At 42.2% G+C, this 23,158-nt stretch overlaps 1 protein-coding gene across 3 annotated transcripts in view; it reads left to right on the top strand.

Annotated features, from left to right (window-relative positions):
* The window catches only part of LOC126092135 (uncharacterized), a 255,965-nt gene that overhangs the window by 123,089 nt on the left and 109,718 nt on the right, over positions 1-23,158 (top strand). For all 3 annotated transcript variants that reach the window (XM_049907592.1, XM_049907593.1, XM_049907595.1), the window contains exon 10: positions 1,458-1,652. In XM_049907592.1, the coding sequence (XP_049763549.1) occupies positions 1,458-1,652 (195 nt within the window). The remainder of the gene's footprint in view (positions 1-1,457; positions 1,653-23,158) is intronic.

Below are 23,158 nucleotides of genomic sequence, written 5' to 3'. Positions count from 1 at the left end.
TTTTACTTAATTTTGTACGGTGGTAGATATAGATGTAGGTCTATATCTCAACTGTACCTCATGAGTGTCCTTTCTCTGAAGCCATGAGGGTGCTCTTGATAGTTTAATTTAATTTTATCTCCCAGAATTGTTGTATTTTGTTGCTACTATAATTTTCAAACAGTTAATGTATTTCATCAGGACACTTTGGTTTCCTTGGTATGACCAACACTTGAGGGTTCACTAGAGACAGTCTTCTGCTCAAAGTGTGTCTCCAGTGATATACAGTATGTATATGGTAGAGCTCTTTTGCAGTGCGTATCCATTCTGCTTTAGTGTCTTCATAGTTGTGTTACTGCTGAATTCATAATAAGCACTGGAAATGTTATACAAGATTATCTGACTGTCTAATGTATTGCAGTGTAACTTTAAAGATTTTTTATGAGGATAGTAAACGGGCCAAAGTGTAAATACAGTTCTTGGGTATTTTTACCCTATACTGTCTAGAAAACCAGGAAGATCTCTCCTTTTCAGACATGATGTAATTATTGTATCTATTGGTATTTTTTATCTGAATCATGCATTGAGGGCATAAATTTTGCATCTAATACATCTGTGACTTCTACTTCAATTTAATAACAGTTTGATGATTCTTATCTCATGGACTGATTTATAACCTCAAAAACTTTAATTGGTAAAGAATGATTCATTATTTATACAGTTTATCCTCAACTTTTTTTCACTGCTTGTGTGACTGTTGGAGGGAATTAATTCCTACAGTAGTAACTCAACCGATGCTCACCAGAAGATCATCACAGAGTGTTCATTCCTAATTATAAAAGGAACTGTGAATTTGTAAAATTTCCAGAATGCTACAGGAGTGTTGAAAATTGGGATACTGGATTTAAAAAGCCAGAAACATGGTACAAGTTGCTACAAAATGGCACAAAGTTAAAGACTCAGTGAAGTAGTTTACCAGGCAAAATGATTGGGCATGATGTGTCAAGATTTTGATATAACATCATGATTAGATTAGATTTACTTTCATTCCAATTGATCCATAGTGAGGAGATCCTCCAGGATGTAGAACATGTAAAAAAAATCAATAATACATGACAAATATTTACAATGAAAACACATCACTGCTCTGAAATGGTGCAGAAGTTAGATTGACAAAAAATAGCTTGCTTCTACCGAGAAATTCATCGATGGAGTAGAAGGAGTTGGTCACCAATAAATCCTTTAGGCTTCTCTTAAACTGAATTTCATTGGTTGTTAAGCTTTCTATGGCTGCTGGCAAGTTACTGAAAATGCACACTTTTTTGTATAAGAGTAAGTGACTTTAAATCCTTGTGAAGATTATTCTTATTTCTAGTATTGATTCCATGAACTGAGCTGTTTGTTGTGGAAAACTGAGGTGAAGATACACCAGGGACTAGATATAAGTATGAATTATATAGATCTGTTTTTTTTTTCAGGGCATAAACAATGTTGCAGCTTGCACTGAGACACTTCAAGCTCTCCTGACATGTGAGGCTACTGTGGCTGTTACTTTGGACTGGCGATTATATGTAGATGTCATATCACAGTATGAAGTTCTACCCCAATGTATGCCTTCTGACATTATTTATGATGCTGTCATATCACTTCTTCAGCAACGTATTTTGTCTGTGGTAAGTACTCTGTCATTTAACTTCATCAGTATTTCATAAATTATAAAAACTGTTTAGAATATTTGTGGTTTTATTAATGTTCAATACAGTTATGCTTTTTTATTGGGAGTGTATCAGGAATACTCCATTCTAGGTGCAAAATAAACAGATTGTTACTTTATGTAAGAGAGGTAAATTATGTTGTGTTCCAGTCCTCAGCAACATCTTAATTGTGCTGAGTACACATCAGAGAATATAAAGGAAATAAAGCCAGAAAATAACCGTGTTCCTTTGCCAACAGGCAGTGATGTGGTACAGATAATATAAATTAAGACGAGAATTATGAGATGATATAAGGGAGGGGAATACAAGAGAGAATGAGGCACGATTACTGGAATACATGGTAGCTGTCATGTGCAGGTGTGCTGGGAGTGCCGCTGACCCTTTCGCCTCACTGTACTGCATAGCAGCTTATAGGCACACTCATGGGCACCTGCAAAAATTTTGCCAGCATGTGGGGCGGCGAGTACGTTACTTCACTGGTTTAAAGTTTTGATGCTGCCTTTAATCATGTGAGCCTGGCAACTATTTTGGTGGTCAGCCAGAAAGCAAAGGGACATATACTGACCATAGTTTCCAGTCTGCACGGCCACATTCCGGTCCAGCACACTGAAAGAAAAGTGTCTATTTCCCATTTCTTTGTGGGATCAGGACTATGACTTCAGTAAAAGTTTAAAGTTCTAATCAAGATTTAATTTTATTAAAGTTACTCACAAACAACACTTAAAATTGCGTTATGTTCAATTGAAAACAAGCCTTTCTAATCTAACAGCACCTTTAGCAGTTCAGAGGTGACCTCTACGGTAACTTCTTCCCAAATTGTTTTTTGCCCTCACTAACATCACTCAGTTGAAAGTTCGCAATAAATGTTCAAAAATTAATGCTCGCCATAAAAGTGGAAATAAATTCACCATGTGTCACGCAGAATTGAATTTCACACTGATGGCACACTAACAGTTATTTTACCGAATTCTAAACGATCCAGGACGGTTTACAGTCCTTGCGAGTTCACTATCCGTTTTCACTGCCAAATACGCGCTTGTCACAGCTCGGCTCTGACGTCATCCGAGGCAGAGTGCGACCAAACGTTTAACTGGCATGGACCTCACAGTGTCTGAGAGTGAAGTGAACCTTCCTACTGCTTCAGGGGCTGTATTTATATGGTGCCGGTGCGGACTGCCGAGAAAACATCTGTTGTCTCTGTCTATTTGCATACGGCGGCAGTCCACAAACGACCGCTATCTTGGGCACATAATCTTTAATAATATAATTACCAATTACTTCAGAAATTTCTTAATTTTTGCTGGTATGCAGATAAGCAGTTTGAAAGCATGTAGAAAGTTTCAGCTCACTAGAATGAAAACTTTGCTTAATAGAATTTATTTAGTGGAACTAATGGTAGATTGTTACCACTGAACCATACCTTTGCTAAGACTTATATCAGTTGCTATTTATGTTACAAGTCTTAAACTTGATGTAGCTCTATTATTTGATATATTTGGTCATCTATCACTAAAATTTCAAGTACTTAATCTACAACACTTAGGTACATTTTAGTTACAAAATTAGTTTTTATTTAATTACTCAAAAATGATAAGAGGTAGATTAACGTGGACACTCTGTTGTTATTTTTGGGGTGTACTGAAGCATAAAACAAATTTTCAAGTTTCTAAGTCCATTATTTAGCGCCCCTGATGTTTCCGAAAAACTTGGATTCTGGCATTAATTTTTGTTTTATGGTTTTGGAAACCAGCATCACTTATTTATAACTTCTAACTGCACCTTCTGACCAAATTCTGGCTTCCTAGTGTCATTATTTAGCGCCTCTGATTTTTCTCTTAAAACGGCATTTTTCCGTAAATTATTAAGTTTAGAACATAAAGACTTTGTATGGAACATTTTTACACTAAACTGTAATTTAACAAAGTTTTAAACATAAATTTTGATTTTTAATTTCATAATAAATTGTGGTGCAATACTTGTGCGCTACATGCAGATACGTTAAGGTGACGTGGCACCACTAGCAGTGAACTGGGGTAAGTCCCGGCGCACTCGCTCACCTCTGTGTCTCACACATGATACAGTGCTTGGTTTGCTTCAAGCAGGGCACAAGATTCTAAAAGTCAGTTTTGCTTGAAGAAAGAGAGGCCATTCATTTTACAAAAACCTGCTTGGAACACCTGAAGAACTGTCTCCAGGCAGATGCTATCAGTACTCTCCAGTCCCCTGCAGGACAGTCCCATGGAGATAAGTGATAAGCTTATAAATGTGTCATGGCCCAAGAACTAAATTTGATAAGAAATGCACAAAACATATCGTATCTTAAGCAATTGATATCTATTTAGTATTTTTAAGGTAAATTACTTTGATACCTAAACAATAACTAGGGACTGGAAAGTGTAGCATCTGTTTTTAGCAAAATTCGCAGCTATTTTTATCAAAATTCGTTTTTTTTTGTTTGTAAATGATTAGATGAAAAATTTAAAAGGTTGTTATGCTATATGAGTGAAAACAAACACAGCCTCAGTTCTTTGAAATTGACCGATTAAAAAAAAAGAAAGTGCTGATTGGGAACTTTTTGACTGGTATGTTTGCTTCTGCAAAAACTTCAACGCCTTTTTCTCCCAAAATGGTCTTTTTTTCATTTGGTTGCATTTATAGTTTAAGAAATGATTATTCTGTGTTAAAAAGCAGCAGCATTTTCCCGCCAATGAACTGAATGTATTCCCTATTTTAGGTGCTTCTGACGTTATTTGTGTTTCCCTTCGACCTTTTGTGGGCATTCATAGCTGTGCAACCCATGCTTGACAATGCTACAGATAAAACTGACAAGGCACTTAGCGGTGACGTAGAACTGAACGCAGGGTGACTCCATTTTAAAGTTAGGGGAAGAATTTCAGCACAATCGAAAATTGTTACAGATTCTGTTTTCCATTTGCTATAGTGCAGAGTGTGGGCACTATAGGCTATAGTGGCAGATGGTCACGAGCGTAAACAAACTTGAATTTTGACTGGCAGAGGGGCGACAAGCCCCGCCTCCCTTTCTCAAGGCACCAGCAGAAATGACTCATTGTCACAGGGATCACCGATTTCCTCTCATGTTGTAGTGTCGTGATTAAGATTCATGATGGACCAGAATTGGTCACTGCACTTATTTCAAAATAAGAAAAGACAATGATGAGCAAAGCACAACACAAAGCATTCAGGGACAGCTAATGTGCAGAGTATCATTAACTAAATAGTTCAAGCCTGACATCTAGCGGTATTTGGTGCAACCACAGTTCATAACATCTGCCACAAAATTCACCACATTAGAAGTGTCCACATTATACCATCTTTTGAGCTTTAGCTAACAAATGTACGCATTAATTGGTTAGATAAAAAATCTACTCACCAAGCGGTGGCAGAACACACACATGAAAGATGGTTGTAATTTGCAAGCTTTTGCAGCCAGTGTTTCCTTCTTCAGGCAGATGGGTTGAAGGGTAAGGAAGAGGGGTGAAGGAAAAGGACTGGAGAGGTCTTGGAAAAGGGGTGGATTTCGGGAAAGTCACCCAGAGTCACGGATCAGGGGAGACATACCGTGCGGGATGATAGGGAAAGTCTTTTCTTCTCATCCCGTACGAAAGCTTGTCAATTACAACCGTCTTTTATGTCTGTGTTCTGCCGCTGCTTGGTAAGTAGATTTTTTATCTATCCAATTAAATAATTTTGTCAATACTTAAATGTGCACTTTTGTATGTTATAAAATGCTGTCCCCCATGGCTGAGTACTACGTCGCATTATGTGGCCTGTATCTTAAATAGAACCATCTACTGCCCACAATTGGTATGTTACTAGATCATTGAGTACATCGATATGCTGTTGTGTCCATACATTTATTATTTTTTCAGAGAAGTTCTTATGCACGTTATCTTTCGAAATTGAGCTTCACCAGCTGATGTACAACACTGGTAACTGAAAATTGGCTATATTTTCAATATTTATATGCAGTAAATAAAGCTATGTCAAACTGTATTTGATAAAATAGTTCATCTGGATACACTCTGCTATGAAATGGTGTGCATTAAATAATTTCCCATTTTTGAATTTTGGGGCAGAATCTGCATCCGTTTCACTTTTATTGCAAAATCTGAAATTTTACGATCCCTAACAATAACGGTATTTCAGCAGTAAAGACAAAGTACATTGCTTCATGTCATTAATGTGAATATGGATGTCATCTTTTTGATTGAATGACCTGAAATTACACCCTCATATGAGTAAATCTACTGTATCTAATCAGTTACAAAATAAATCTATAAAATACTTACAAAATATATCTAAAAACAAAGATGATGAGACTTACCAAACAAAAGTGCTGGCAGGTTGATAGACACCCAAACAAACACAAACATACACACACACAAAATTCTAGCTTTCGCAACCAACGGCTGCTTCGTCAGGAAAGAGGGAAGGAGAGGGAAAGACGAAAGGATGTGGGTTTTAAGGGAGAGGTTAAGGAGTCATTCCAATACCAGGAGCGGAAAGACTTACCTTAGGGGGAAAAAAGGATGGGTATACACTCGCGCGCACACACACACACACATATCCATCCACACATATACAGACACAAGCAGACATATTAAAAGGCAAAGAGTTTGGGCAGAGATGTCAGTTGAGGCGGAAGTGCAGAGGCAAAGATGTTGTTGAATGACAGGTGAGGTATGAGTGGCGGCAACTTGAAATTAGCGGAGATTGAGGCCTGGTGGATAACGGGAAGAGAGGATATATTGAAGGGCAAGTTCCCATCTCCGGAGTTCGGATAGGTTGGTGTTAGTGGGAAGTATCCAGATAACCCGGACAGTGTAACACTGTGCCAGGATGTGCTGGCCGTGCACCAGGGCATGTTTAGCCACAGGGTGATCCTCATTACCAACAAACACTGTCTGCCTGTGTCCATTCATGCGAATGGACAGTTTGTTGCTGGTCATTCCCACATAGAATGCGTCACAGTGTAGGCAGGTCAGTTGGTAAATCACGTGGGTGCTTTCACACCTGGCTCTGCCATTGATCATGTACACCTTCCGGGTTACAGGACTGGAGTAAGTGGTGGTGGGAGGGTGCATGGGCCACCTAACCTTCGTAACCTCTTAGTTCACCCCTATGAAATCCCCAAACCACCTTCCCTACCCTCTGGCTCCTACCCTTGTAACCGTCCCCGGTGTAAAACCTGTCCCATGCACCCTCCCACCACCACTTACTCCAGTCCTGTAACCCGGAAGGTGTACACGATCAATGGCAGAGCCAGGTGTGAAAGCACCCACGTGATTTACCAACTGACCTGCCTACACTGTGACGCATTCTATGTGGGAATGACCAGCAACAAACTGTCCATTCGCATGAATAGACACAGGCAGACAGTGTTTGTTGGTAATGAGGATCATCCTGTGGCTAAACATGCCCTGGTGCATGGCCAGCACATCTTGGCACAGTGTTACACCGTCCGGGTTATCTGGATACTTCCCACTAACACCAACCTATCCAAACTCCGGAGATGGGAACCTGCCCTTCAATATATCCTCTCTTCCCATTATCCACCAGGCCTCAATCTCCGCTAATTTTGAAGTTGCCTCCACTCATACCTCACCTGTCATTGAACAACATCTTTGCCTCTTTACTTCCGCCTCGACTGACATCTCTGCCCAAACTCTTTTGCCTTTTAATATGTCTGCTTGTGTCTGTATATGTGTGGATGGATATGTGTGTGTGTGCAAGTGTATACCCGTCCTTTTTTCCCCCTAAGGTAAGTCTTTCCGCTCCCGGGATTGGAATGACTCCTTACCCTCTCCCTTAAAACCCACATCCTTTCATCTTTTTTCCCTCTCCTTCCCTCTTTCCTGACGAAGCAGCCGTTGGTTGCGAAAGCTAGAATTTTGTGTGTATGTTTGTGTTTGTTTGTGTGTCTATCGACCTGCCAGCACTTTTGTTTGGTAAGTCTCATCATCTTTGTTTTTAGATATATTTTTCCTACGTGGAATGTTTCCCTCTATTATATTCAAATAATTACAAAAAATATTTATGGATAATATAATGTAATTGGATGGATAAAAAATTACTCACCAAATAGCAAATGGACAACACACTCATAAAAAAGGTTTTACATATCCAAGCTTTTCAAGCGAGTCACTCCTTCCTCTGGCAGAAGGGTTGAAGGGGAAGGAAGAGGGGTGAAGGTGAAGCATGTGAGAGGTTTGGGAAAAGGGGTAAATTACAGAAAAGTCACCCAGAACTCTGGGCCAGTAGATACTTATGGGACATATTCCCATAATGTTAGATTGAAACTGAATATTAAAAATATGAAGCAGGAAAGTAAGTCAGAACAGTTGAGAAAATCCTGTTGGACAACAACGAAAAACCAATAGAAGATACTCCTTGAAGTGGAGAATCAGAGACTAATGTTTAAAAGAGAGATATCCAACTTCAGTATCATCTACAACAGTTTGTTTGCTTGCAGAAATTGACATGTGAGTACTTTACTGGATTTATCGCATTATTTTCAGGCCTTCTATTTTTTATCTTAAGGGTACAGGTGATGTCTGACAGGCAGGAACATGGCTGCCATGTTTAAGTTGTACTGGGGATATGCACATTAGGGTGCTGCATCAGTCCCTTTTTGCAGCTTCATAAGGGCGTTAAAGGAAGTACCAGAGAAAAGATTTTTGAGTGTTCTGTTTCAACACTGTTATGTAAAGGTGTGCACCCATCTTGATGGCAGGACTGCACCAAAACTGCCACAGCACCAAGGAATCGGTAGAATTTTCTGTGAATAGCTTCTCACATGAATAGATTTGCAAAATAAATAAACAAAAAATAACAAAATTAAAAAGAAATATATAATTTGTTGTTGTTGTTGTGGTCTTCAGTCCTGAGACTGGTTTGATGCAGCTCTCCATGCTACTCTATCCTGTGCAAGCTTCTACATCTCCCGGTACCTACTGCAGCCTACATCCTTCTGAATCTGCTTAGTGTATTCATCTCTTGGTCTCCGTCTACGTTTTTTACCCTCCACGCTGCCCTCCGATACCAAATTGGTGATCCCTCGATGTCTCAGAACATGTCCTACCAACCGATCCCTTCTTCTAGTCAAGTTGTGCCACACTTCTCCCCAATTCTATTCAATACCTCCTCATAGTTATGTGATCTACCCATCTAATCTTCAGCATTCTTCTGTAGCACCACATTTCGAAAGCTTCTATTCTCTTCTTGTCTAAGCTATTTATCGTCCACGTTTCACTTCCATACATGGCTACATTTCATACAAATACTTTCAGAAACGACTTCCTGACATTTAAATCTATACTCGATGTTAACAAATTTTTCTTCTTCAGAAACGCTTTTCTTGCCATTGCGAGTCTACATTTTATATCCTCTCTCCTTCGATCATCATCAGTTATTTTGATTCCCAAATAGCAAAACTCCTTTACTACTTTAAGTGTCTCATTTCCTAATCTAATTCCCTCAGCATCACTTAATTAGACTACATTCTATTATTCTCGTTTTGCTTTTGTTGATGTTCATCTTATACCCTCCTTTCAAGACACTGTCCATTCCGTTCAACTGCTCTTCCAAGCCCTTTGCTGTCTCTGACAGAATTACAACGTCATTGGCGAACTTCAAAGTTTTTATGTCTTCTCCATGGATTTTAATACGTACTCTGAACTTTTCTTTTGTTTCCTTTATTACTTGCTCAATATACAGATTGAATAACATCGGGGAGAGGCTACAACCCTCTCTCACTCCCTTTCCAACCACTGCTTCCCTTTCACGTCCCTCGACTCTTATAACTGCCACCTGATTTCTGTACAAATTGTAAATAGCCTTTTGCTCTCTGTATTTTACCCCTGCCACCTTCAGAATTTGAAAGAGAGTATTCAACCAACATTGTCGAAAGCTTTCTCTAAGTCTACAAATGCTAGAAACGTAGGTTTGCCTTTCCTTAATCTTTTTTCTAAGATAAGTTGTAGGGTCAGTATTGCCTCATGTGTTCATCATTTCTACGGAATCGAAACTGATCTTCCCCGAGGTCGGCTTCTATCAGTTTTTCCATACGTCTGTAAAGAATTCGTGTTAGTATTTTGCAGCTGTGACTTATTAAACTGATAGTTTGGTAATTTTCACATCTGTCAACACCTGCTTTCTTTGGGATTTGGATTATTATATTCTTGTTGAAGTCTGAGGGTATTTCGCCTGTCTCATAAATCTTGCTCGCCAGATGGTAGAGTTTTGTCAGGACTGGCTCTCCCAAGGCTGTCAGTAGTTTTAATGGAATGTTGTCTACTCCGGGGGCCTTGTTTCGACTCAGGTCTTTCAGTGCTCTGTCAAACTCTTCATGCAATATCATATCTCTCATTTCATCTTCATCTACATCCTCTTCCATTTCCATAATATTGTCCTCAAGTACATCGCCCTTGTATAGACCCTCTATATACTCCTTCCACTTTTCTGCTTTCCCTTCTTTGCTTAGAACTGGGTTTCCATCTGAGCTCTTGATATTCAAGCAAGTGCTTCTCTTTTCTCCAAAGGTCTCTTTAATTTTCATGTAGGCAGTATCTATCTTATCCCTAGTGAGATAAGCCTCTACATCATTACATTTGTCCTCTAGCCATCCCTGCTTAGCCATTTTGCACTTCCTGTCTATATCATTTTTGAGACATTTGTATTCCTTTTTGCCTGCTTCATTTACTGCATTTTTATATTTTCTCCTTTCATCAATTAAATTCAATATCTCTTCTGTTACCCAAGGGTTTCTACTAGCCCTTGTCTTTTTACCTATTTGATCCTCTTGCCTTTACTATTTCATCCCTCAAAGCTACTCATTCTTCTTATACTGTATTTCTTTGCCCCATTCCTGTCAATTGTTCCCTTATGCTCTCCCTGAAACTCTGTACAACCTCTGGTTCTTTCAGTTTATCCAGGTCCCATCTCCTTAAATTCCCACCTTTTTGCAGTTTCTTCAGTTTTAATCTACAGGTCATAACCAATAGATTGTGGTCAGAGTCCACATCTGCCCCTGGAAGTGTCTTACAATTTAATACCTGGTTCCTAAATCTCTGTCTTACCATTATATAATCTATCTGATACCTTTTAGTATCTCCAGGATTCTTCCATGTATACAGCCTTCTTTTATGATTCTTGAACCAAGTGTTAGCTATGATTAAGTTATGTTCTGTGCAAAATTCTACCAGGCGGCTTCCTCTTTCATTTCTTAGCCCCAATCCATATTCACCTACTATGTTTCCTTCTCTCCCTTTTCCTACTACCGAATTCCAGTCACCCATGACTATTAAATTTTCGTCACCCTTCACTATCTGAGTAATTTCTTTTATTTCATCATACAATTCTTCAATTTCTTCGTCATCTGCAGACCTAGTTGGCATATAAACTTGTACTACTGCTGTGGCGTGGGTTTCGTGTCTATCTTGGCCACAATAATGTGTTCACTATGCTGTTGGTGGTAGCTCACCCGCACTCCTATTCTTCTATTCATTATTAAACCGACTCCTGCATTACCCCTATTTGATTTTGTATTTATAACCCTGTATTCACCTGACCAAAAGTCTTTTTCCTGCTGCCACCGAACTTCACTTATTCCCACTATATCTAACTTCAACCTATCCATTTCCCTTTTTAAATTCTCTAACCTACCTGCCGATTAAGAGATCTGACATTTCATGCTCCGATCCGTAGAATGCCAGTTTTCTTTCTCCTGATAGCAACGTCCTCTTGAGTAGTCCCCGCCCGGAGATCCGAATGGGGGACTATTTTACCTCCGGAATATTTTACCCAAGAGGACACCATCATCATTTATCCATACAGTAAAGCTGCATGCCCTCAGGAAAAATTACGGCCGTAGTTTCCCCTTGCATTCAGCCGTTCGCAGTACCAGCACAGCAAGGCCGAATTTGGTTAGTATTACAAGACCAGCTCAGTCAATCATCCAGACAGTTGCTCCTGCAACTATTGAAAAGGCTGCTGCCCCTCTTCAGGAACCACACGTTTGTCTGGCCTCTCAACAGATATCCCTCCGTTGTGGTTGCACCTACGGTACGGCTATCTGTATCGTTGAGGCACGCAAGCCTTCCCACCAATGGCAAGGTCCATGGTTCATGGGGGGGAGGGGGAGGGGATATATAAGTAATGTTTCACAATTCTTGTTACAGGGCTTCTAGGAGCTGAAGAGGGCATTTAGTAAATAAACTTTTGATAAGGAGCTCATGTTTAAAAATGAACCGTTTGAGTATAAAGTAAATTTTGCAAATTGGGTAACTTTCAAATCTCCCACTGCACTGTGCACACACAAACCGAGAAAACGGTGCCGTCACTGGTTTTTCCTGTAATTATGACATCTCATATCATTTTTGTCTGAATACAACAACAGCTGAGAGGAACTGGTACATTCACAACTACGAGGGCTATTGAAGCACCACACTCTTGTCTTAGAAGAGTACCTGACAATGAGTACTTGAAACATTGCCTATGACATTGGCTTCTATAGAGGGCACAGGCCAGAGCTCATTGTCTCCACTGTGTGTGTACTGTGAAGTGGGATATGTGAAAGTTTCTGATCTTCAGACATTTTACATCCAAACACATCAGCACCAGACTTAAACTTGTGTTTTGGGAGGGGGGGCGGGGGGGGGGGGGGGGATTCAACGATTCACTTTTTAAATCCTTCTCATCAACCAAAGCAAAATGTGTTGAATACACTCAAACATTAGCAACTGAAAATGAAGTTGCATGTTTACAAGCATTTATTCAGTTTTGTTTCATCCCCTTTTAATGGGAAGTACATGACTAAATTCCTAACATTTTTCATTGTCTGCAGTGGTTGGTACAACTTGCAATTACAAGGCAGTACAATATTTTTCATTGAAAAAAATTAAAAACATATTCTCAGAACTTCCCAACATATTGGTATGTGTAACTCTACACCTAATTCATCAACCACAGATGATGATTTTGTGTGTAGAGAAGTCACAATACTAGAAAATTGCAACAAAATGCAGGGTGACCAACAGATGATTGACAATTGGACAAAGATTGGCAGTTGACCCTTGACATAAACAAGTGTAATCTATTGCACATAAATAGGCCAAAACACAGATTATTGTATGATCACACAATTGCAGAACAATCGCTGGAAGCAGTGACACCCATTAAACATCCTTGTATACACTCAAAAATGCACTAGCAACGTGAAAGGTAATTACAGTGGTGGGCTACTGATGGTCTTAGGACCAGTTGTGGCATAAGTGTTGCAGCTTGCTCCAGTGCACACAGCCTGTGATCTCTACTGTTTACTCTGGTAACTGTGGAATGGGGTGTTTGGAAGAGAGCTGAGAAGCTAATATTCCAAAACTAGAGTGAGCAGTGAAGTCTGATTTGTCCATGTTACTTAGAATTAGTTGAGATCTAAAAAAACTTTGCTAGCTTCAGTTGTGTGACTGAAGCATAGAAAGCATTATTTTATAAATGCAATTTGAACTGTGATCCTGCCTTGTTGAACCTACAGATATTCTTCATTTAATTTAGTTTGAACCTCTAAAATTTTAGTAACATTAACAGAACTGATCTAAAATGAGAGTACGTATCAGATCTTCTTTTTAGAGTAAGCACAGATATTCTCTGAGAACTAACTACAGTATACGCAGCTCTTCCATTGCTTGCTGCTTTTGGGAATTTGTTATGTTGGTTGTTGCCATAAATTGACAATATTACTGTAGTGAATGAGAATCACTTAGTCTTATGATTTTGCTTTGCACCAATATTTATTTTATGTGTGAGTTCTGCGTGCATATGTGTATATTGTCTAATTTTGACATGTCCGAAAGAACAGACACCATATCCATATAAGTATATAGTTCTGGCAGTACCGGCCATGACCTACTTATTCTGTGCGGATGCACACATATTCCCCTAACTCTTATGGGACTTGGTTAACTATGTAACAATATTAACTTGCTTACATCACAAAAATAAGATTAAAGATATTCACAATATAAAATTTATATCGACATACTATACTGAGAGTACACAACAACTACATAATTACATAACTTCTGATATAAGTAAGCTAGAAATACACTGAAAGCAGGTTAAATGATGTCCAGGTACAGCCATGATCTGTGATAAACCAATTGGTCACCAGTGTAAGCAGCCAGTATGAAACAACTGTTGAATCGAGCTGTGGTTAAACAAGTACAAGCAGGCAGAAAGAGGAGCCCCTAAAAAGGAAAAAGGTGAAAAGCAGAGAGAAGAGACATTGTAACAAATCAGAAAATACTTCAAAAAAGCTTTGTTAAGGAAATCAGTTTCTTCATTTGACAACTTTTGTAGGTATTTATTTACATTAGTAAAAATTTCAGGCTCCTAAAGTGTATCCAAATGGTGTCTTTTAGGAACATAATGACAAATAGCAAGATGCTGATCTGTGTGTTCTACTTTATGTTCGCATTTTTAATAAGAGAACCAAAAGTTGTTTTATTCCTGCCTACATTTTGGCGTCCTCTAAAGGAAAGTCAGATGATCACTCTGTTTGGCTTATGTAAAATTTTGGTGAGTTGCCCCTTTTTACCTTATTCGCACTTGACGTTAAGTATTTATTATGAGTTACTGTTCTCTTACACCATGTTTTATATCAAAGCTGATTGTTAGTTTGTTTCGTAAAGGCGATCTACATGTAAAACTAATGGAGACTCACCTCAGTTTATTCGACAGAATAAAAATATGTTACGGAGTGCTCCCAGGAGCAGTGCAAGCTGCTTTTAAGTAAGCAATCCAACAAAAGTCTAGTCCATTACTAACAGAGTCTGAAGATTAAAGACTCTTAAATGAAATCCATCAAATCAATACACCAAATGGCTTGAAAATTCACTATGTGAACACTGTAATTGAATTACAAGTGCATCAGACTGGCCGTAGGCTGGTTTATATGCAGAATTGTGGTGATGAGTGCCTTCTGGATACTGGCACTGAGATGGTAGGCAGTAATATTGTGCCAGCTATTTGGTTTCCATAGTGATGCCTAGTGGTGCCAGTACAGTAGGGAACACAGCACTCATTTTATTTTTAGGGAAAGAACAACCATGCTATTCAGATGCTTTTCTTCTGTAAGTCGGTACAATGAATGTCCTTTTTTGTTTCTCATTTGTTGTCTGCACTGCTTCTCTGCCTCATAATTTCTTAGGCAAACAATAGATGTCATTAACTTACATAATAAATTAAGTTGTGGACGAGCAGTGTGAATGACAATCTCAAAACCCAAAATGTATATGAGACATGCTATTCCATCTGGTGTGCAGAACATGTGTGATTGACAAATACCACTTGAAGAAGAATGTGTTAGTCTTAATTCCAAAGAAGGCAAGTGCTGACTGGTGTGAATATTACCAAACTACGGACTTTAATAAGTAATGGTTGCAAAGTAACAACACAAATTATTTATGGGGAAAATGGAAAGACTGGATGAAGCTGACCACAGAAAAGACCATTTCAGATTCTGGAGAAACACAGAGATTTTAAGGTTACTTACAACTTGTACAGAAACCAAACTTCAGTTTTAAAACTCTAAGCACACAAATGGCAGGCAGTAGTTGAGAAGGGAATGAGACAGGGCAGTCTAATCCCTATGTAGTTTGATCTGGATATTGAGCAAGCAGTGAAGGAAATCACAGAGAATAATCCGCAGAGGAAGTTAAAGTTCAGAGAGAAGAAGTAAAAACTTAAAAAATTTATGGTTTCCTTGTGACTTTATAATTCTGTCAGAGATGGCAGTGATGTTAAGAGCAGTTGGACGGAATGGATAGTGTCTTGAAAGGAGGTTATAAGATGAACATCGACAAAAGTAAAGCAAGAGTAATGGCATGCTGTTGAATTTAATCAGGTCCTGATGAGGGAATTAGATTAAGAAATGAGACTTTGGAAATAGTACCTGAGCTTTGGTATTTGGGGAGCAAAATACCTGTTTGTAGCAGCAACAAAGAGGATATAAAATGTGAAGTAGCAAGAAAACTGTCTGTGAAAAGAAGAAATATCTTAAAATCTAATTTTTAAATTTTATTGCAACGCAGTATGAAGGAATTTGCCTGGGGTGTAGCCTTCATGTAAACAAAATGCGAATGATAAACAGTGCATACGAGGATGGTTTGAAAAGTGCTTGGAGCAGAATAGAAAAAAGTACTTACATCACTGAAACTTTTTTTATTTTACAATATAGTCTCCTTGTAGATTAATGCACTTGGTCCAATGATGTTCCAGTACCTTGATTCCACCTTGAAAATGAGTTTCTTCCAGGCCTGCAAAATAGTTGTCAACGAATTCTTCGTTTGAATTGAATCTTCATCCACCAAGAAAAATTTGCAGTTTTGGGAAGAGTTGGAAGTCTGACGGAAGCCATGGCAGGTGAATATGGCTGGTTTGGCCACAGTTCATACATTAGTTCGTGTAATTTCGCCATGGCGATGGCACATGTGTGCGGGCATGCATTGTCTTGATGAAAGATGACCTTCTTCCTAGCTAAACCTGACCTTTTTTCACGTATCCTTTGTTGTGACTTGTCCAAGAGATTAGCATAGTATTCTCCCTACAAACAGAATCCTCTTCTCATCCTGGAACACTGATGCCATGACCTTTCCTGCCAAAGGAATTGTCTTTGCTTTCTGTGATGATGGAGAATCAGCAAGTTTCCACTGCTTTGACTGTTGTTTTGTTTCTGGGGAAGAGTAGTGCAGCCCCCAGGGGCTCAGCATTCATTTGCTGAGTAAGGGCTTGGCGACCCCGGGGTCCTGAGCTGGGGACTGGTCAGCGCTGCCAGTCTCCTGTCACCATAACCCCAGGACATGCTTCAGCGACCACCGTATGATGCGACGGTGGAATGTTGTGTGCTGCCGGGAATGGTAATCTTGGCTTGACCACCTGGATTGTGAGGAAGGTCAACCTCTATAAAAACCCCTCAGTCTTACGGTGTGCTGCGCGCCTATAAGATGCATGGCTGTTGGGGTGGAACAGTCGCAAGTGGGCAACCTCTGGGGCACCTGCTGCACCCCAGTTGTATAAGGCTTACTCAGGCACGCGGGCCTCTGTCTGAGTGGACCTTTAGTTCCCTAGCTGCTCCTGGGACCGCAATGGACACTTCGACCTCTACGTTTCCCCTTACCAGTGGATTGGGTGGGCCACTGGTAGGAAAACACACCCCATCGAAAAAGCGACTTCGTGCTGCGAGTCCTCCAGCGCCTGGTGTTACTAGAGATTTATCAGACTGTCGTAGCAGAGCACATGGTGATAACCACAATGTGTTTTTGATTGTCAAATGGAAGGAGGGTAGCTTTGAGAGGGTTTCTCCCTTTTACATCCACAAGGGTCTTGAGGGAATTGCAGGAACACTGAAATCTGTGAAGCGACTGTGCAATGGGACTCTTGTTAGTTGAGGCTTCTAGTTCCCGTCAAGTCGCTTCTCTTCGGAAAGAAACCTGTCTCGGAGAGTACGCTATCGAGACCGAGCTCCACTCCACTTTGAACTATAGTAAGGGTGTTGTGACATGTAGGGACTTGAAGGATATCCCCAAAGACGAGTTGAAATCTGAGTGGGCTGACGAAGGTATTGTTGACGTGCAGCATATTATGAAACGAGTTGATGGGAACCTAGTCAAATCTGACTCGTTTATTCTCACATTCAGTTGCCCGAGAGTCCCAGAGTATGTTAAAGCAGGTTTCTTATGTTTGCCAGTACGGCCATATTTCCCCAACCCAATGCGCTGTTTTAAATGTCAGCGCTTTGAGCATACTACGCTGAGGTGCAATGGGATAGCCACTTGTGGTAAATGTGGTCAGCCTGCCCATGAAGGAGCTGATTGTTCATCGCCTGTGAAGTGTGTGAATTGCTCTGGGAGTCACCCTGTCTGGAGCCGGGTCTGCCCCATCTATCTCGAGGAATGGAAGATACACGAGATTAAAACATCTAAGTGCATCCCCTATGGTGAGGCCAAGAAGCTCTTTAAGGCCATGCAGCCCCCTGTGTTTACAACATCTTTCGCTTCCACTCTGCAGAAACCGGTACAGTTGGCCACTGTTGCTACACAAGCAGAGGTTGCTAGTGTCAGCACTAATACCTGCATTTGCCAGTGCACTTGTGCTGCTGCAGTTGTTTTGCAACCTGCAGCTCTCACCACAACGTCGGACAAGGCCGTGGTTGCCGACATTGGGGTACTTGCTGCCCCTCCCCATATGGCACCTTCAAATGGTTCAAATGGCTCTGAGCACTATGGGACTTAAGTTCTGAGGTCATCAGTCCCCTAGAACTTAGAACTACTTAAACCTAACTAACCTAAGGACAGCACCCACATCCATGCCCGAGGCAGGATTCGAACCTGCGACCGTAGCTGTCGTGCGGTTCCAGACTGTAGCGCCTAGAACCACTCGGCCAACCCGGCCGGCTATGGCACCTTCTGCCCAGGCGAGTAAAGCTCCAACTGTTGACAAGGTTCTGCATTCTAAGCCCCCCAAGACAAAGATGCCGAAGGTGAAGGTTTTGCCACCTGAGGAGACTATGAGGGTCAGTCCGATGACGAGGCCATCGTACTGTCTGACATCTCCCTTGGGTCGCCATCGGAGCTGATGGAAATTGATGTCAACCAGGGGCCATCTTCTCGCCTCAGGAATAAATCTCCGGTCAGCACGGGCTCTCCTCCAAAGCACAGAGGCAGGGTGAAAGTCCAGCCACCCTGATCACTGGCTCCCATATTACAGTGGAACCTGAATGGGTTCAGGACGCATGTGGCCGAATTACAACTCCTTGTACGAGAGTGCCCCTTGTGCTTATGTCTCCAAGAGACACATTTTCGGGCCACTGAGCTCCTTCTTTATGGGGCTATACCGTGTGTCGAAAAGATGATCTGATGGGGGAAAGGGCAAAGGGTGGTGTTGCGGTTTTTGTCTGTGACATGCACCACTCATCTGAGCTCCCTCTCATTACAGACTTGCAAGCAGTGTTGACCTTCTTGTGGGGCAGAGGCTCACAATCTGTTCCATTGACTTACCGCCTCAGGATGCAATAGACTCTGAGGCTCTCACAGACCTTACTAGCCAACTCCCCCACCCATTTCTCCTTCTGATGGACTTCAATGCTCATAATGTCTTATGGGGCTCTATGACTACTTGCCCCAGGGGTCGCGTTCTGGAAAGCCTCATGACATCTGAAGAACTGTGCATCCTCAACTCTGGTGCTCCCACTCATTTCTGTACTGCTTCTGGGTCGTCGTCAGCTATTGACCTTTCCTTTTGCTCTCCAGCACTCGCGGATTCTGCTCTGTGGGACCTCCATTCTAGTGACCACTTCCCCCTTTGGATTCACCTCCTGGATGAGGCTGTGGCATTACCAGTGCCACCCAGGTGGCACCTCTGCAGAGCTGACTGGACATTTTTCAGTCATCTGGCTGTTTTGGAACAACGTGCCAGCATCCACGAATGGGTTGATCATGTTACAGCCATGATCTCCCATGCTGCTGAATTGTCGATCCCACGGTCCTCAGGTCATCCCAAGAGGTGTCCTGTCCCTTGGTGGACCACTGAGTGCCGCTCAGCCATCCGAGCCTGCCGTGCAGCTCTGCGCCGCTTCAAGTGCCGTCTCTCAGCTGACAATCTTGCAGCCTTTCGGGTGGCAAGGGCCAAGGTGCGGCAAGTGATTAAAGAGAGCAAATGATGGTCATGGCAATCGTTCTTGAACTCCATCTCCCGCTCCACTAGTTCTACGAAAGTATGGGAAGCCATCAGGAGGATTTCCGGGAAACGCAGCCAACTAACTTTCACGGCATTGCTGCATCGGGGATGTCTCCTCACGGCACTGAGGGACATTGCCCAGACACTGGCCATGCATTTTGTGGAATCTACTGCCTCTATTAACTGTGATCCAGATTTCTGCCGCTACCGCACTGCCATCGAGAGGGGTCACTTGGACTTCCGGTCTCCAAATTCTGAACCCTACAACTGCCCCTTCACAATGTGGGAACTGGATTCAGCGCTGTCTGTGGCTCATGATACTGCGGCCGGTCATGATCAAATCCGGTACAACATGCTGCAGCACTTGTTGCTGCCATCCAAGGAAGTTCTCCTGAATTGTTTTAATATGATATGGTTATCTGGCACATTCCTGATTCGTGGAGGGAGGCGATTTTGGTTCCCCTCCTCAAACCGGGGAAGGACCAAACGCATCCCAGTAGTTATCGGAGTATTGCTTTGACGAGCTGTGTGGGGAAGATGTTGGAGCGCATGGTCAACCGTCGCCTGATTTGGCTGCTCGAGACCAGGCAGCTCCTTAGCCACTCTCAGTGTGGCTTTTGGAGATGTCGTTCAACTATAGACAACTTGACCCTGCTTGAGGCGGCCATCCAGCAGGCCTTCCTATGTAACCAGCACTGTCTAGGTGTATTCTTTGACATTAATAAGGCGTGTGACACTACTTGGCGCTGCCTTATCCTCAATCAACTCCATCAGTGGGGCTTTTGTGGCCATCTCCCCATCTTCATTCGGTCCTTTCTTTCCCACCGCCTCTTTCGATATCGGGTTGGTAATGTGCTATCTGATTTGTACGTGCAGGAGAATGGTGTTCATCAGGGAAGTGTTTTAAGTGTCGCCCTCTTTGCCGCCGCCGTTAACAGTATCACGTCCACTATCCGGAGTCCTGCCCAGTGCTCCTTGTTTGTGGACGATTTTGCTGTTTTGTTCTTCCTCTAGTCTTGTCACTGCTAGTCAGCAGTTGCAGCTTACGATAAAGCAATTAGAGGCATGGACTGCGAAGATGGGTTTTACCTTTTCTGCACAAGTGTGTGTGTTCATTTTAATCGTTCTCGACGTCTTATTACCTCCCCTGAATTGCGTCTGAGTGACGCCATTCTTCCTTTTAGCAACACTGGGAGGTTCCTGCGCCTCACTTTTGATTCCAAGTTGTCGTGGTTGCTGTACCTTAAAGACCTCAGGGTGCGGGCCCTGAAGGCAGTGAATATTTTGAAGTGTCTGAGCCATCGGTTCTGGGGAGCAGATTGGGCGCGTCTGCTGCAGTTTTATAGGGCTTTCGTCTGGTCGCGTCTTGACTATGGATGCACCATGTATGGGTCAGCGAGGCCATCGTATCTGAAGATTCTTGACACAGTACACCATGAGGGTATCAGGCTGGCCACTGGTGCCTTCCATACCAGTCCCATCCCCAGACTATGTGCTGAGGCAGGGGAACCGCTGCTCGCCATCCGGTGGAAACTCCTCATGGTGCGACGGGTGTGTCAATTCCTTGCCTGTCCTACCTCCTCTGCGTACCCTACCGTTGCGCGACCGCCTATGAACGTCTCTTTTCCAATCGTCCCAGGGCAACGAGACTATTTGGGATTCTTGCCAAGCATTTGCTTGAGTCCCTTGGTGTGGAGTGTGTGGCACCCCAACTCCAGGGTTTTACCCGCCTGGCCCCCTGGTTGCTCCAGAGGCCCAGCGTCCTTTTAGACTTGTTAGAGTACCGGAGGAGCTGTACTCCTGCCCTTGTTTTTGCCTCCTTACTTTATGATATTTTAAACCAGCATCCTGACCATGTACCAGTATTTACGGATGGCTCTAAACAAAGGGACTCTGTTGGTGTGTTGTTGTTTTCCTGATCGAGTCATCAAGTTACGGCTTCCTGCGGCGTTTACCATCTTTGATGCCGAATTGTTTGCAATCTTGCGGGCATTGGAGCAGATGAGATGTGTTCCCAGTCTTAAGTTTCTCATCTGTTCTGACTCCCTGAGTGCCCTTCAGACCATGCAACACTTGTACCCAGCGGATACGGTCGTCCAGAACATCCATGATGCCCTACTCCACCTGCAACGGCAGGAAAGGAGGTTTCTTTCTGCTGGGTGCCGGGGCACGTGGGTATTAGGGGAAATGAACTGGCGGATGTGGCTGCCAAAGATGCATGTTCCCTCCCTCACATTGTTGAATGTGCTGTCCCCCTCCATGCTGTTACCTCCCTTTTGCGTTTTCGTGTTATGCGTCAATGGGAAGAGGAGTGGCTGGCAGTTGGTGAAAATAAGCTGTGTCTGGTCAAGGCCACCACGTGGCCATGGCGTACGTCCTACGAGTCATGCAGGCGGGATGAGGTTCTCTTCACTCGCCTCCGCATCTGGCACAGTCCCTTAATGCATGGTTTTTTACCCCGGTGGGAGGACCCCCCAATCTGCAGTACTTGTGGCGTCCAGATTACTGTCCACCACATTTTACTTGACTGTCTTTTATTCTCTGACCAGAGTGCGGTGGTTTCCTTGCCACCGGATTTGCCCTCTATTTTGCAAGACGATGCAACGACTGTGGTTAAGGTCTTATGGTTTTGTGTCCTGTCCAATTTGTTGTCTCGGATTTTATGGAGAGGATTTTAATGAGCTGCTGGGTGACTGGCTCACCCAGGTTTTAGGTAAGAGGTCCGCCAGTCACGATTACCTCCTTGTTTCCCTTCGGTTTCTGTTCTCTTTTCCTTGTGTTTCCTTTTCTTTTTTAGTGCGTTTCTTCTCCTCTTGTTTTGCCTCTGTATGTGAGGATTTGGAACTGCGTCAGGTCTGTGTCTTTTAGCCGTTCTCCTTGTTCGCTGTCCGTCTTCGTCCCTTCACCGCATGGGTTCCAGTTTCTATGCATTTGGGCGCTGATGACCATGCTGTTTAGCACCCGAAAACCTCAAACCACACACACACACACACACACACACACACACACACACACACACACACACAATAGTAGTGCATCCAAGTTTCATCTATGGTCACACACCGGTGCAAAAAATCTTGTTCGTTTCTCCTAAAACGGGCCAAACGTTGTTCCGATATGTCCATTCTCATGCGTTTTTGATCCAGTGTCAAGAGTTGCGGCACACATCTTGCAGATAACTTTTTCGTTTCCAATTCTTCAGTTAAAATGTGATATACCCTTTCAGATGACATCTGGCAAGCATGAGCAATTTCATGCACTTGCAATTTGTGAATCTCCATGACCATTTTGTGCATTTTTGCAATGATTTCTGGAGTAGTGACACATCTTGGCTGACCACTGCATGGATCATCATCTAAGCTCTCCTGACCAAATTTAAGTTCATTTGTCCACTTGGCAACAGTTGAATATGAAAAAGCAGTGGAAATCCGCATGAATGTCCTTTGCTTACATACATTTCTTTAGGAAGTACTTAATCACTGCTCGAATCTCGAATTTTTTTTTTCCCCGTCTTCACAAATCACTATGTGGGAACAACAACAGTGCCATGTCACCGTCACAGCTGTCTTCCAGGAGCACTGAAGTGGCACGTGTTTACAGGCAACAGTCCAATGAATATCATGTGTTAATATCCATTTTCTTCAGCATTTATGATGTGGCCAAGCTGACCCACCTTAGTTTATGTGAAGACTTTCTGACTGTAAAATTACATT

Source organism: Schistocerca cancellata, chromosome 7 (genome assembly GCF_023864275.1).
Source record: "Schistocerca cancellata isolate TAMUIC-IGC-003103 chromosome 7, iqSchCanc2.1, whole genome shotgun sequence".
Classification (NCBI taxonomy): Eukaryota; Metazoa; Arthropoda; class Insecta; order Orthoptera; family Acrididae; genus Schistocerca; species Schistocerca cancellata.
Note: the sequence above shows the minus strand (reverse complement) of the source record. Positions and strands in the feature narration are given on the sequence as shown.